Source organism: Haliaeetus leucocephalus, unplaced genomic scaffold, assembly GCF_000737465.1.
Source record: "Haliaeetus leucocephalus isolate CR32 unplaced genomic scaffold, Haliaeetus_leucocephalus-4.0 Scaffold147, whole genome shotgun sequence".
Taxonomy (NCBI): Eukaryota; Metazoa; Chordata; class Aves; order Accipitriformes; family Accipitridae; genus Haliaeetus; species Haliaeetus leucocephalus.
Window position 1 is genome coordinate 473,319 of NW_010972583.1, and position 16,245 is coordinate 489,563.

Consider the following 16,245-nt stretch of genomic DNA (forward strand, 5'->3'; position numbering starts at 1 on the left):
TCTAAAATATAAAACTGAATTTCCTGATAGAATAAATAATTCAAGTTGATAGCAATCATATTGACTCAGTAATGCAAAAAAAATCTCTAGGAGTTTGAAAGGCATGAAAAAAGAAAGAAGGAAATAGAAGTTGTTAAAAACAGAAATGAGAAATTCCACGCTAAATCAGTTTGTAAGAATCTCAAGATAGTTAAGGCACTTTAAGTGATAGCAGCTTGTAATGGCATGCTGGTCTTTGAGATATATTAATGATCTCAAAAAGAATTTGGAGCTTAAAGGAATCTGATCAATACCTCAAGAAATGTGCTTGAAAGACCTTATGTGATTTCTGAAAATACACAGAATTTACTTAGTCCTTCCCTACAGTGTTTATGTTAAAACAAGTTATGAGATTAGCATCTGGAGAACCAACTGTACTTGTAACATACTGGTGTTATATACATGCATATGTAAAATATGAACATTTGTGATGATATATACATGGGCAGTATATTTCTTTTATGTTTTTCTCATATATTGTGGTTGGGTTGAAGAAGAACTTTGGCTATTGTTAGACTGCAAATGTTGCTATATTTCAGCAGTATTCTGACCTTTTCAGTCTGATTCAGTGGTCACTGTTTTTCTTCAGTTGCCATGGCCTTGGAGCTGATCAATGAGTCAGGTTATATTAAAAGAAACAGTTCACCTTTATGACACCAATTACTGGTCTGCGCAGAATACTGCCAAAATTTCTTCAGGTTATTTCACCAATTACTTTCATTCCTAGGCATTTAAGAGTTGTTCCTCCGCTGCTGTATTTATACCAAGTTTCAAAGTGTGCCACTTTGTGAATAAAAGACTTCCCACTTGCAGTCTCCTTTTTCTTTTTCCGATGCTGAAGATTCTGATTTTAAAGAAAAGAATCTGAAATGGTGTCCCAGATTCTTTTCCTTTTGGAATAAACTATCTAAGTGATAGTGAACCTCCTACTGCCTTGTTATGGTGAGTGAACATCTCTTCTTTTCCCCCTCTTTATTATAATTATATCAGTTCAGTGCATGCACATTGAGACTGAAACATCAAGAGCTCACTATTGAAAAACGTACTTAGAAACCTGAGTCATGCTGTTTCCCGCCACGCTTTTTTTACTGTGTAAGTAGGATGTGTGTAGTGTAGGCAAGACTCACAGAAAATATGGCAAATTTGTACTTTTAAAATCTAGCAAAGAAGAGGAAATTGGGGAGAAGCACAGTCTTCGTGCCGCTAGCAGAGTAGGAACAGGGGTACATGAATGCTGCTGCATTTGGCAGTGCTGGGCATGCTGAGAAAAGACGAAGCCTCACAGGCCCTTGTCCCTGCTTTTACAATTATTAAGGAATGACAGTGCTTTACAGAGTCAGCACCAAAGACTGTAGGCTTGAGAACACAGAACTTGTGCAAAATGACCACTTGAGTGTCCTCTCTCCTGAAGTCAACTAAGAGGTGTCAGTGGGGTATTGGACCAGGTGAGATTAGGAAAGTACTGAGCCTGGCAATTTAACATGCTTTTCAACTGTGGCTATACAGCATCCATTTTTAACCTTCCCCTGTTATGCTCTATTGTTTTTAGTTCATGAATAGCTGTGTGCATAGACTGGAACCAGACATCAAATAGGATACTTGAGGAGCAGCAGCTGAAGAACTTTGATAACTTATTGTTCTTTCTATAACATAAAGGATTCTTGCAGCAAATGCTTTGTTTGTTTCTTGTTTTTCCAGTTCTGCTTTTCCATGATCGAATTGTAATATGCCTAGGCAAAATCCTAATCCCATTGACATTAATGGAAGTTTTGCCCTAGACTTCAAGGGGACTGAGATTTTGCCTTGTATATTGTGGATATAAGTTAAAAAGAATAATGACGCAGTCCAAAGATGTATTAAAGAGCAGTACTTTTGCAAGTAATGTATTGTTCCCTTTCAAAAAACTTTATCTTATTCTGAGGATAAGAAATTAATTTCCAAATAATTTTAATGTTGTTTAGAGTGTAAGAATCTCTGCATTAATAATCATAATATGCATAAAATTTGACCTCTAAGTTTTACCATTTATAAGACTGTAGGATGTGGCCACAAGAGTGTGTGCACATGCCTATGATCTAAGTGTCACAGCGATGGAAAAATAAGGCTGGAGTGTGGTATGTTTTGTGCCTTCTACATTACTGAAACAGCATAGGGAGAGGGAACAAAAGAGCAAGCATAAGAATTCAGCAGTACTACTAGTTCCATACTAATATTAATTACAATGGAAAATATTTTAAATTGCGGCACATGCAAAATGTACAGCACTGAACTGTAATGTTATAGTCTTACTGGCATCAGTGTGAGATCACCTGTAAAAAGAATGCACAGATTCCTAACTTTCACAGAATACCAAAAGCATGCTAATAGACTTTTGTATCTGTCCAACCCACTATGTCTCTCACACACATACTTTCTCTTATGGAAAATGTTGCACACTGAAGTGTATGAAGCTTGTGAAGCATAATAAAGCAAGTGCTAAAAAGATTCAGTTTTCTGTGGAATTGTTTGTGAACCATTTCAATTTCTCATCTGAATTATTTTAAATTACTTGCTGTATAATTTTGACTTAAAATCCTTCATCTGTATCTCATTCACTAGGAGTTCACTATGCATTTAAGTAATTTTGATTGGAGATACATACCACACAGTCATGTGTTCTCTGATTGGATGAATGTCTCAATAGTAAGCTACCTCCGTATATTAATTTTGTTTTCTGCTGCTGTTTTTCACCTGTAACTTCTTAATGGAAACAGAACGTACATGAGATGACAAACCAAGCATACTTAAGAAGTGAAGAAAACTCTCCAACTGCTACTTTTTATTTCAAGTGCCCAAAGATGATATACAAGCACACACAGAGTACGTGTTAGGAAGCTAAATTCAAGATTCAAGGCCCAACTCTGTCTATAAAATACAATGTTAAAGTTGATTTTTTAAAATATCTTTTCTTACCATCAGCTTTGCTTCCCTCTTCCATCAAGAGCTTTGTAATGTTGAGAAAACCTTTGGCAGAAGCCAAGTGGAGAGGTCTGTCTCCAACTTCACCACTTGCATTCACGTCAGCTCCGAACTTTAGTAAGAGGTGGGTTACCTAAATATTTCAGTAAGGATAATTAAAATATCACATGAAGATAAATATTTTCACAAAATCAGGTAGAATATTGCATTAGGTAACACTGTAAGTGGGCGTCTCTGTAATAAAACAGGGAGAGGAGATTCAACATAAAACTAGTTTTTAAGTTACATATCTATAAAAATATTAAAATTCTCAAAAGCAAGTGCTCATTCATTCTCTAAAATGTTATGTGTGGTAAAACGCTAGACACAAGACACATATATTTGTTTAACTGACCAGTCAGCATAATAAAGCAAATGCCCTGAAAGTCCACAAATGCCAGAGCGTTAGCTTCCTTTCTGATCAGTGTGCCTTTTCACAAGAGCACCATATGAGCTTTTAGCATAATTTCACAAGACTGCGACTATTTGTTCAGAAGTGGCTTGTGGCAAATAAGCAAACTAATCTCTCAGCCCAACATGCAAGAATTTTCTTCATGTTGCTGGATGATGAGGCACATATATATGAAAAGAAGCATCTCAGGAACACATGCATGGTTCACACCCTTGCTGTCACTCAGCCACAGAAGTAGAGCATTTTCAATCATCTGTGCATCTGGACTCTGTTCTTTCAAAAGCTTTTCCTACAACTCCTCAATACACTTGAAGTAACATGTCACTGGAATGAAAAATACACTCTATCTAGAGGTCATCCTTTGATACTTGAAAATATCCCAGAATACATGCTTTTAGCCAAAGAAAGGTATAGGAAATGACTTGTGTAAGCCAAAATAGACCCATTATTACATTTCATATAAAAGGGCTATTCAGGGCAAATGACTGGACTGCTAGATTAACTATATGTCAATTATACTTTAGTAAAAGAAAGAGAATTGGGAGGTTCAGTGTCAGCTTTGGTCAGAACTTCAGATTATGTTTCAATAAGGCTGTGATCTGTATGAATGAAGCAAGCACAGTTGGACTTGTCATGTGCACAGTACCTCATGGAAAATCCTGCTCTCTAAATGGTCATTTTTTCCATTAACTTAAAAGTGGACACAATTTAGTTTGTGAATTCCGAGGAAAACCAATAGAATTGCCATTTAATCATTACTGGGAAGCGATGTTCACTTCCTTGGACAGGTTTAAGAAAGTATACTTACATTCCTTATGCAATCTCTGAAATGTGGGATGAATAAACATCAAATGAAATATGCCTCTGGGTCCAAGTATGTTTATAGGTTATCAAAGCTAGCTAGGCAATCGTTTGTTTCAAGAGGTCTAGAGGGGAAAACACCGATTTTTGCTAGGGTCTAGCACAGAGGGTTAAAGTGTAGAAATTTCCTGTTGATATTCAGACTCTTAGAACAATCAGAGATTGACTTAGAAGTGTAACTTCAGTATATGAGGCCTTTTCATAGTAGGATTCTCTGGAATGCAAAGCAAAAATATCTAACATGAAACCTACAGTTGCCTCGGTGCTCCACTTCTCAGCTTTCTGAAATTCCCCCCTTTAGTTACCTCTTCATGGCCATAATATGCAGCAATATGCAACGGGGTGAAAAAAACTGCATCTTGAACATTCACATAAGCTCCATGCTGCAAAAGAATATCAACAGCCTAGAAGGAAACAAATAGAAAATTCCAATTAGAAGCACTGTATATATGTGGTCAGCCAGTGAAACAAGATTTTGAAACCTTACAGCACCAGCTTAGAAAAAAGCAAAAAGCCCCAAACAAGTAAGCTATTAATGTGAAGAACTGTGTACCACATGTGAAAGTGATTAACTTACAGTACTTTAACTGAACACTGAATGTCACTGATGCTTTATAAATAAGCCTGAAAATCTGTTTGCCAGTAAAGAGACTGATTTATGAAGTAGGAGGCACAGAAATGACTGTCTGGATTTTCTCAGAATAACCTTTAATTTTATTTTAACCATTATGAACAGCGAGCAGTAAACATATCAAGTTTTAGGAAGTAAAAAAAAAAACCAAAAAAACACCACACCAAAATGAAAGATCCTTTTAAGTGTAAATGTGTGAAGGTAAATCCTCAAGCATAATTCCCTCAGTGTGTAAAGATTTCTTTGTATTTTAGAAGATAATAGCCCTTTGGGGCTATTTTCTTTCAAATTTCCACTTTTTTGGTTTTTCAGGAGGCCAATGTTTTCCTGGACAGCTACAAATTATCAAACATTGACTTTCTGAATAACTGTCAAAATAGAAGTCTGAATGAAACCACTTTGGATTATATATTGAAGCCTAAGGGCTGCTAATTTTTTTGAAGCACAAGGGAGTTTTCAGGCACGCTAAGGGGCTTGTACCACAGATTATTTGAGTAGTTCTACGTATCAATTTGATGAATGTTAATTTTTGAGTTGAATGGTGATGAAAGATGCTGGACTGTGAATCACCCACAGTACAGTGAGCAACTGGGAGACACCTCCCTGGCAATCAGAAGAAATGACAAAATAGGGGACACGGCCAGCTTCTATGCTACGCCATTGGTACCCGTACCTCCCCAGTGAAACTTCCACTGATGATGCCAGTTAATGCTAGCTGTGATTATGCCTATTTCTGCCAACTGCTATCTAAGCTGAGACCACCAAATCATTTCACATATGCAACAATGGGGCCAGTCATTTAAATCCTTGTCATTCTCAAGTACTCAGAGAACAAAACCCTGTTACCAAGCAACATTAGTGTACAGAAATTATTTCTGTATGCAATTTAAATTGAAATAATTTTCTTCCATATGACTGCCTGAATACATTTTCTGGGTAAGGTCCATTCCATATTCAAGTGTGTCTATTTCCCATTAGTTTTAACCATTTCACCATGGTATCAGCTGTAAACCTCCCCCGGCAGCAGCACTGCAGGGCCAATTCTCTCTCTTCAGAACCCAAGGGCTTCAACAGGTCCAGCACATTACAGGAGGCACCTAAGCGTTGCAAGGACTAAGCCCTTGTGTTGAAAACAGGCTGGAGGAGGTGAGGATTTCTGTGTTCCTATGGAATTATTCTTCAGCACTTCTCTGAGTACAAATGATGGGGAATGTTGGCCATCTGTGCCTGATACTGTTTTCTGGAAGCTAGAAGTATCCTGGGAGCATACTAGGCAGGGACAGGTGCAATTCTAATGCGAATGGGATAAGCAGTGAGCTTTGTCTGTGAGCTAGATCACAAATAAGCCCCACAAACGCTGATGCATGTCTTTGGCTGCTGTGGTGATGCTCCAGAGACACGTGAGTTCTGAGCATGTGGCAAGCAAGAAGGTGGGATCTGGCAGGAGTGAGAGGACTCCTGAATAAAGGCAGTCCTGGGGATGAACAGCATCCCAAGCAGCCATAGCCAGACTCTGCGGATAATACAGAATCGCATGACCTTTGAGGTTGAAAGGGAGCTCTGGACCTTGTCCAGTCCAATGCCCCCACATAAAGCAGTGTCCCCTTGAGCGGGTCTCTCAGGGTCATGTTGTCAGGTTTTGAATATTGTCCAGCCTCTAAAGATGGAGGCTCCACAACCTTCCTGGAAACCTGTTCCGGTGTTTGAGCACTTTTACTCGCAGTAAAAAAGCCTTTTTTTTTCTGTTTAAATGGAATTTCCTGGATTTCAGCTTGTGCTCATTGCCATCCATCCTGTCACTGGGCACCTCTGAGAAGAGTCTGGCTCCTTCTTTACTTTTCCTGCTCAGGGATTTGTACACATTGATAAGATCCCCCCAGAGCCTTCTCTGCTCCAGGCTGAACAATCCCAGCTCTGTCAGCTTCTCCTTGTATGTCAGATGCTCCAATCCATGAACCGTCTTCATAGTCCTTTGCTGGACTCACTCCAGTATGTCCCTGTCTCTCTTCTCTGGGACCCCAGTGCTCCAGGTGCCACCTCATCAGTGCTGAACAGAGAGGAATGATCACCTCCCTCAGCCTGCTGGCAGCACTCTTCCTAATGCAGCCCGGGATGTCTTTTACTGCAGGAGCACACTGCTAGTTCATATTCAGCTTCTTGTCAACCAGGACTCCTAGGTCCATTTCTGCAAAGCTGCCTTCCAGCTGGTCAGCCACAAGGGAAAGTACAGTTCACATTTAAAAGAAACAGAGAGAATGAGTCATTGAATGATTTAGGTTGGAAGGGTCCTCTGGAGTTGTCTAGTCCACCCTCCTGACAAAAGCAAGGACTAATTTCAAAGATCAGGTTGCTAAGGGCCTTGTCCAGTTGAATTTTGATTTCTTCCAAGGATGGAGGTTCTGCATCCTCCCTGGAAAGCTTTCAGTGCTGCACCACTCTCATTGTGATCCTCTCACCCCCTTTATATATAGTCAGAATTTCCCTTGCTAAATCTTATGTGTGTTGACATCCTTTTGCTGTGCATCCTTTTGCTATGGATCTTGAAGAAGAGTTTGAGTCCATAAAGAAAATCCTATGAAAGATCCCCTGAGGTCTTTAGAGAAACTGCATACCTTTATGGCTGCTGAAGAGCAGCTCAGTAACAGCCTTAGCACATGAACTTACTGAATGAGTGTTAATGTGTTTGGGTAGTAGAAAAAGAATACGCCCAGTGACTGGTTGGTTAATACAACCAACTCCTGCCGTTGTGCATCCCATGTCCAGGCAATTTTCAGTATACTAGTAGCTTGGTGGACCAGAGGTGGGGAACACAGAGCTAGTTAGTCTGTGATTTAATGGCTTGGTGGCTTTCAAGTGATTTGTCTCAGACATTTTTCAGCAAACTACTATCATAAAACTGAAGTTGTAGCTGTTGGCTCTGAAAAGAGATGTTTGGACCTGTAGCTTTTACAAGACTATGATTGAAACTTCTTTGGATCAGTTTGGTTTTAATTTAGGCATGCAACTGTGAGGCTATAACACACTCAGGGATGTGCCCACAACTCCAATTCTCCTTAATCTCTTTGGAAACTGGAATTCAAAGTTTAGATTCATCTTCAAGCTTCAAGGTGGATCTTCAAGATGAAAAAAACTGTGTTGAGCAATGTGGATCCACCTCTGATGATAAATATAAAACCAGATGAATTTTGACACATTTTTCCAGGCTGTAGAAACGGCAACCATGCTAGCTACTTTGTGATCTCCCGATAAAAAGAATTTTGTGAGCCATATTAAGCAAACTCCACTCAACTGTAAATGATGAGAGGGGTGCAGAGACAATCTTGATAGCTTCACAGACAAGCTATCTTTCTAAGAAAGAAGAAAGGAATCTTAGAAAACACTGAAAATTGTCATAGGCATTACAAGTAGGTGGGTATGCTGGAGTCATGTGTAAAGATAAAATTACTTCAGAAAGTAAGGGGAAAATTTCTGATGCAAAAAGAGCTTTAAATTCTTATAGAAAGACCAAAAAAGATTTTTATTCTCAAGAGGCAGACTATGACTAAAGGTGCAGCTTGTAACCTAGGGGAAATTTTCAAGCTGCAGAGAAAGCACTTCTCAATGCCTCAGTGTGACTGGGTACAGTCAGCACAGATTTACCAAGGGTAAGTCTTGCCTGACCAACCTGGTTATCCTCTGTGATAGAATGACTGGATTTTGGGGTGAGGGGAGAACAGTGGATGCCATTTACTTTGGCTTCAGCATGGTCCTGCAACACTGTGTCCCAAATATCCTTGTAGCAAAGCTGAGATCTTACGGTCTGGGTGGGTGCTAAACTAGGTGGGTGAAAAAGTGGTTAGATGATGGGGCTTGGAGGGTAGCAGTTAAAAAGTTGTACTCTGCCTTGAGGCTAGTATCAAGTTGAGTACTACAGGGGCCTATACTGGGACCTGTCCTTTTTAACACCTTTAGCAATGGTCCTGGAGGCAGCAATGGCATGCACTCTCATCATGTTAGCAGCGGACATCAGATGATGTCCTCAGTACACGTGAGGGTGGGGCTGCCATCCAGAGGGACCCAGACGGGCTGGAGGAATGGACCGGGACCCATACGAAGTTTGGCAATGACAAACACAAAATCCTCTACTGCGACAGCACAGGCTGCAGACAGCCTGGTTGGGGAGCAGCTCTGCTCGGAAGGACCTCGGGACCCTGGTCGACAGCAGGCTGAGCATCAGCCATCTGGGCAGCCTGGCCACAAAGGTGGCCGGCAGCTTCCCAGGCTGGGCTCGCAGCGGCCTGGGCAGGAGAATGAGGGAAACAACTGCTCCCCTTTTCCTTGCATAACCAATTTTTAATTCAAAACAATACTTTGAACACCTCGAACAATACTCTTACTTTGTAATTTTTCTTAAAATTCTTTTATGAAAGGTTTATTCAGAAGCTCTTTGAACATTGAAGTCAATTATGTTCACTTCAAAGACAATTAATTAAGCTACTCTGAAGGTTAGAAGGAATCAACAAAATAAAACATAAGACAGACTGCATAAGGACTTTGTCTTTTGGACAAGGGCAAGGGATAAGAAATCCTCTAAGAAATAAGATCAATGATTATTGACTTTTTAGAAGGTAAAATTTAAATGAGAAGACAACTTCAACAATTAAGGTCTTTGCACCAGTGCTAGCCTCTGTACAGCCTTACACTAAAATATCTAAAGAATCTAATGTGATTTTCAGAGTTCCTTTATTAATTAATCTAATAAAATAAAAATATGATTAGTGGCAAGCATTTGCCTAATTCCCTCCAATTTAGCAAATGTAGATATGATCAGTCATGTCCTGCAAAGCGTCTTTCCATTAAATTATTACAATTCCTAACTCTCCATGTATCTGTAAGAATTTTAGAACAAACTCTATCAGACTGAATTAAGAAACTGCTAAAAGGGGTTCTGAATGTTTTAAATACAACTTGCTGATGAATGTACAATTAATTGTCTTTCTTAGGAAAAAGTCTACTGAAATATTTAATATATGCTTTTCTGTAAGACATGAGGACAGACATCAGACCAGCAATAAGCTTTTGCATGTTCTTTTATCTTAGCTGTTCCAATCAGATGAAACACAGGTCACAGATAAATCATTAAAGATGCAGGTACTGGTGTCTTGAAATATAATACTCTCCCCAAAATTGCTGTTGCTACAGAGTAGCCAAAGAATGGGATTTTTTAAATATTTTGCCAACATTGGTAGATGCTAGACACAGAATATTTTAAATGTTTTTGTGCAGTATTGCTAAAAGATAACTGTTCTGGGCAAAGAGATAGCTGTAACTTTAACAATGTCATAGTTTTAAAATGTCACATTTACCTTGATTTCTAGCTTAAAACCAGGTCACATAAATTTGCTGCACAGGACATTCTTGGGGAGAAAGCTCAGCTGGAGAAAGCTCAGCTGGAGAAAAGTGTTGTCAAAGTTTGTCACTGTTTTCAGACAGCTTAGCATCATCAGGTGAATGTAAGCTCCTTTACTGAGCCACAACTCAATGCTTTTTCACTGGTGTTTGCCAGACACCTCGTGCTCCCATTCATCGGTTGTAAAAGGCTTCCTTTGCTTCACTTAATCTGGACAGTTTGTTGGTAGCTATTAAAAATAGCTATTGAATCCAAAACTTGTGAGTTCCAGTCCTCTTCGTCACTGGTCAGATCCTCAGACAGAGGCAAATGCTGAGGATCTGTAATTCCTCATTATCTTGCCACTTGTGTAGTCAAGTATATTGATGCCATGTGAATACCATTTCTGCATTCCTGGTACTAGAATGATTCTGAAAAGGTCTGAAAACTTGGTGTCAGATAAAACAAAGGGCTGAAAAGATGCAGCACTAGCATAAATGCAGGGAATGAAAGAAGGAAATGGGGACTTTGTGAACCATTTAAATAGGCTCACATAAATTTAATTTTTCAAGGCTTCTTAAATCATTTGAACATACTGCTATTACTAGTAAAATTCCACTGAAGACAGGAAGTGACAAACATGCTGATGTAACATGTGACTTGTAAATGAAAAGGGACTTATTAGTGTAGAAAATCTATAAGACGGGACTAACTGCCTTTTCCCCAACAGGTCCTTACTACAAACACATTCACGCTTCACGTTCTCAGGTGTGCAGATTGCAAAAATTAAAGAGCACTAGTTCATCCTGCCTGCAACCCTCAGTCCAGTTCACACATCCGTATATGTAATAATCTCAGAATGACAACTTTAATTTACCAAATGAAATAGGCAATGATACTGGTTTCCAACGCAGTAATACTGGACAACACATAAATGTGTATGAGGCACATGCATTATTTATTCAGCAATGACCTCCCTGGGCTGGAAACGTTTAATGTTTTCAAAATAGCAGACCTAATGAGAGATTTATTAAACTTATTTGGTGATGTTTATAATACAGTCATCAGCTTGTTTTATAATTTTTCATTAATTTTTCATTCTTCCCATTGAGAACTGCAATTCCCATTAATAGATAAAATAAGCAAACAGCATAGTTTTGGTGAAGTAAAATACAGCACTAAGTTGTAAAGCACATGAAATATTTATACACCACACTGCCTCAAATGAGTTAGAACATCCCATTGATGCTGATGGCCTTCAGTATCCTTATTTTAGAGAACCGACCACTCTAGTGGTTTCAGGTGTGGTGATGGAGCGAAAGCCATAGACTGACTCTTCAGGGAAATGGGGAACAAAGCAATTTTTTTCCCCAGTTCTATCTTTCTCTTAGTCAGTCCTCTTCTGTAGTAAAAGACTCTGTTGCATAGATTGGTGTGTATACCTGTTATTTATTTATTTAATGGTATAAATAATTATTTGTCTTATTGGAATTAGGAAGATGACCAAAAATCTATTTTCTCTTCTTTAAATTTATTCTATTTTTTAGTGGGGGTGAAAAAATTATTCAATATTTCCCTGAATATTAATGACATTGTGGGCAAAATAAGCTATTTAATCCAGCAGAGGAGCTTCTAAGCTGACTGAAAATTTCAAAGCTGTATAAAGAAGGAAAGAAAAAGCTTGCACTTGGACCATAAATCTGCAGTCCCCAGACCAGCATATGAACCAAATGAGTTATATAGAGTCCCGCTCCATTTATGGAGAACACTTCTGATAAAGATCTGATCATTCCCAAGGAAGAAATAAGGGTCTTTTCAAAACCATTCACAATAAGTTATTTCTTATCAAGTTAATGGTCTTATCCTTGTAGGATTCTGTGCACCCTTATTTTTCAATAACCTCTGTAGAAGCTAAAGACATGAGACAAATAGCAGGCCTTCCTTTGACATTTGCAGGACAAGGCCCGGACATTTTAAAAATTACTTGAAACCCCAAGGCAGCGAAGAATACTTTGTATTTCCCACAGAGGAAACATTAAATACATACTCCATAAAAGTGAAAAAGATCATTAAAGAATGAAGACTCTGGTTAATATCTCCATTACAATTCTTGCACAGAACAATTAGATATGGTGGTTCCTCATCTGTTTTTTAGCAATAGGATACACAAGGGAGGATGCCCATTAAGCTAATAAAAAGAGCTGTATGTGTACTTGAGGGGAATGACACGATGCCCTGTGAGCTCAGGGATGTAATGCTACAACGCAAGCAGCCCCATCCCTGCTCGCTCTTGGCCTTGCTTGTGGTGTGGGTGGACATTCTGAGGCGCCTCGTTCTTCCACCTGGAGAGCTGACCTTCAGAACAGAAACAGTTAGCTTGCCCTGCTAGCATGCTTCCTCGCTCACCGGCTTAAACAGATGCTACAGATTGATTTGTCCCCTGATCACTGTTGGAGTTGCTGACTGAAACATTGAAGGTTAACAGCTTTTTAATTGAGTTCCTTGGTGTGACCACCCGTAAATTGTTTTAACCTTCTTTCAGCTTAACCTTCTTCACACCCACAGACTCTCTAGGCGATGCAAGGTTGTCACCAACTGTGTCTTTATGCATCCTGTCTTTAACAAGAAGCGCAAACGTACCTGTTGGATTTAAATCATTTTGGAACCATTTTGGAGGCTGCAATGTAAAGGTAAATTCACCAGTATCCTGGTGGCCCACAAGCCTGGGGAAGGTCCCCAGCAGACAAAGTATACATACACACACACATATATACATATACATAGTCATATACATATAGGCTACATATATAGCCCTTAAGAGGGTGAAACAGCACAGCATATATTTCCATTAGAAATCGGGGGAACTTTTCATTGACACAACTTGTCCCCATCATGGGACTTACTATGTACTCATTACACCAACTAGTGCTAAAATTGTTGCTCCAGTAAATCTCTGCCTCCTTCACTCTCACGATTAGGCAGCCTTTTGCAGCCAAGCTATAGTAGAAAATCTACTAAGGTTATACAGTTCTTATTTCCGCTTGCACAAGTGCTGGTATGCAACCTATTCAGAGCTGTATTTGCAAAGTATGGCTTGTTTCTCCCAGTGACTACTTTACTGTTGGTATCATTATTTGCACCAGTGTCCATAGACTCCACAGAATTTTGAGCCCTGCAATGACTACTGTGATGTTAGGTACTGTCTTTAACTGTGTATACATGCAGCTAACGCACAAGGTGAAATACTCAAAGGTATTAAGTGCAAAAATTTGCAAAGAATGCCTGGTGTAATTTTCAAAAGCTTCGAAGTAATTCAGATAAGTAATTAACTTAATTGGAAATTAAAATCCTGACTGCAAATTCCAGCATCTACCTGGATACATCCAGGATCTATTGGCATCTTTGAAAGCCTAAGTAATATAGAAAATCTAGCATATTGTTACTGACCCAGAGATCTGATAATTACATCAGACTAAACAGAAACAATAAGTTAAAGAAAATCTAAACTGCATAAATGAAGAAGTATCGCCTTTCCTCAGCTGCACTTCAGTGGCTAGCCTAACAGTTTCTCAGACCAGGTATTTAAATGTTAGCAGATTTCTTGAGATAGTATAGAAAATTTCTAAAGAGTTAACAATTCCCCCCCAAAACTGCCTGTTTGAAAAATAGTGTCTATTCTCTCTTTCAATATATAATTATGCAACTATTTCTATATGCATAGTAAATGATTTGTGTGTGTGTGTATGTCTAAGTTGGGTGATTGAAAATGTAGCAGAAGAGATGGCTTTCTTTACATCAATAAGCCCAGTGACTGCTGTAACTTGGGAGTTCATAAAACATGTATTCTTTCTTGCAATGTATATACAGAGGTTCTTCTTTTTTGTTGAAAACTACACACACACTTTGTTCTAGTCATCCAGCCAAACTCTTATACTTGAAGCTAATTTGTAAGTCTAAGATGCACAACTAAATTCACAGTATAAAGGCAAGTATTAATATCACCTATACTTCCTTTTTTGAACTTAGTTATTTTTTCTTTCTTTTTTTTTCTGATTTTCTCTCTTTAAAGAATTCTGATGTTTCTGTCTCCATAAATTAGTCCAGCACTCTGTATAAGTTAAAACTTTTACTCAAGCAGAGGACAAAATCTTTGCTTGCTTAATGGACCCAAAGGAGATAAAAAGCAAAGTACCTGAATTCATGAGTACGTTTACAGTCATAAACCCTTCATTACCAAGGTAATTTTGCACACCCAGTACTTTAAGAGATTAAAAAAATAAATAAATTACACTGAGTGAGCTGTTGCCAGGGTGACAGAAATGAGATGATGTGTGAAATGACTGAACTGAGGTGGTAAATGATAAGAAAACAGATTCATGACTGACAGTATGTCTAGAAAGGGAAGGGCCTGATTATAGGCATCTAGGGAATCTCATCGCTCTCTTCCTTCCTCTGCTCCCCATAGTGATAAGTCTCCAACCCATAGGAGACTTATCAATATGGATGTTTGAGATTCACGCTAGACTTACCCTGACAACAGTTCTCTCTGCACTAATCCGAAGTATAAAATAGCTCTAAACTGAGAAAATTCTGTCCCTTTCTGAAGTGAAAATCACAAAGCCCGTGACACCTAGAAGAGGGAATAAAACTCTTTTACTGTGCTTCCTTCACACTCATAAAGACAGTATTTGGAAGCCTCACTCTGTAACCAGGTTCCTGACATGTATGAGTGGGTGTGTTTCATCATGTATCTATTGGTTAACTCTTCCGACATTTAGAAAACAGTGCCATTTATTGCCAAGAATTTAAAGACATTTATATAAAGGTAAGAGATGTACAAACAGATCTATGTTGTTTGTTCAATGTAAAAATATATGCACAGATGTGGTTTTCCTAAAATGTACAAAAAATTAAATAAAATTCAGCTGTACTTACCCAGTTCTGAGTTTGGTTTTGAATGGTATCAATCTAAAATAAAATGACCTGCTAATATTAGCACTCACTTATATAATTTCCTGTACAGAAAAAGAGTAATGTACCTTATGATGACCGGCGATTGTGGCAATGTGAAGGGCTGTCAGAGCTCCATACCCGACTTGCTGAATGTCAGCTCCACCATGCAGCAGTGCTGTTAACAGTTCTGCATTGTCCTAAAAGGCATACATTTAAAACACGTTATTTCTGGGACACAGCACTAATAGTTGCAGGCAGGGAGCCAGAAAGCTATGGCCTCCCCAGCTATTACACTGCTGCATTTCAAGTAAAGGGACTGACCATGACGCCAGGAGCACAAGAGTGCAAGGAAAGGAGTGGAGGGAAGATTTGTCCCAGGCACCAGAAGTCTCTCTTTCGCTATACTAAAGCCTGTATCTTTCAAAAAGTTCTCTATTCTGATTTTATGATGTCTTTAAAGATCTCTCAGTCTCCAAGCCATTATTAAGTGCTCACACAAACTGTTTTACATGTCAAAACATTACAGTACCTAACATAGTAGAAGGGCACCTGAAGAGTTCCCAGGGTAAATATACAGCATGTATACCAAATTCTGAACTGTGAGCTTATTTTTCGTATCATTTCACTTCTGTCCTGTCATGCACACAATTTTTGCTATGACTTCTTCCAGGTATAACAACAGCAATGGGCACTATCAAACAACAGTAATAAAAATAAACTTGAGAAACACATTGAGAGTCATAATGCCCAGGCAATATGACCGTTAATAAATTCTGCTTTACAAATAGTGAAATTAAACACAGAGAAGTGAAATTATTTGTTTCGGGGCAGTGACAGAACTCACAGGAGAACCTAGGCCATCTTTCTCGCCATCACTTGTTCTAACTGCACCAACTAGAGCTATCGTAACTTTCCCTTCTTGGGGATCTGCCTTCCATCATCACCTAGCCCAGAGGTGAGCCTTCTCTGATTCATTTCTGTTGT

General features: G+C 38.8%; 1 protein-coding gene across 1 annotated transcript in view; it reads right to left on the reverse strand.

Moving 5' to 3' along the window:
- Window positions 1-16,245, reverse strand: part of LOC104828056 (serine/threonine-protein kinase TNNI3K) — an 89,315-nt gene that overhangs the window by 65,483 nt on the left and 7,587 nt on the right. Inside the window, exons 5-7 of the mRNA XM_010561495.1 lie at window positions 15,348-15,458; window positions 4,615-4,713; window positions 2,992-3,130 (exon numbers count right to left, since the gene is read on the reverse strand). Of these exons, the coding sequence (XP_010559797.1) occupies window positions 2,992-3,130; window positions 4,615-4,713; window positions 15,348-15,458 (349 nt within the window). The remainder of the gene's footprint in view (window positions 1-2,991; window positions 3,131-4,614; window positions 4,714-15,347; window positions 15,459-16,245) is intronic.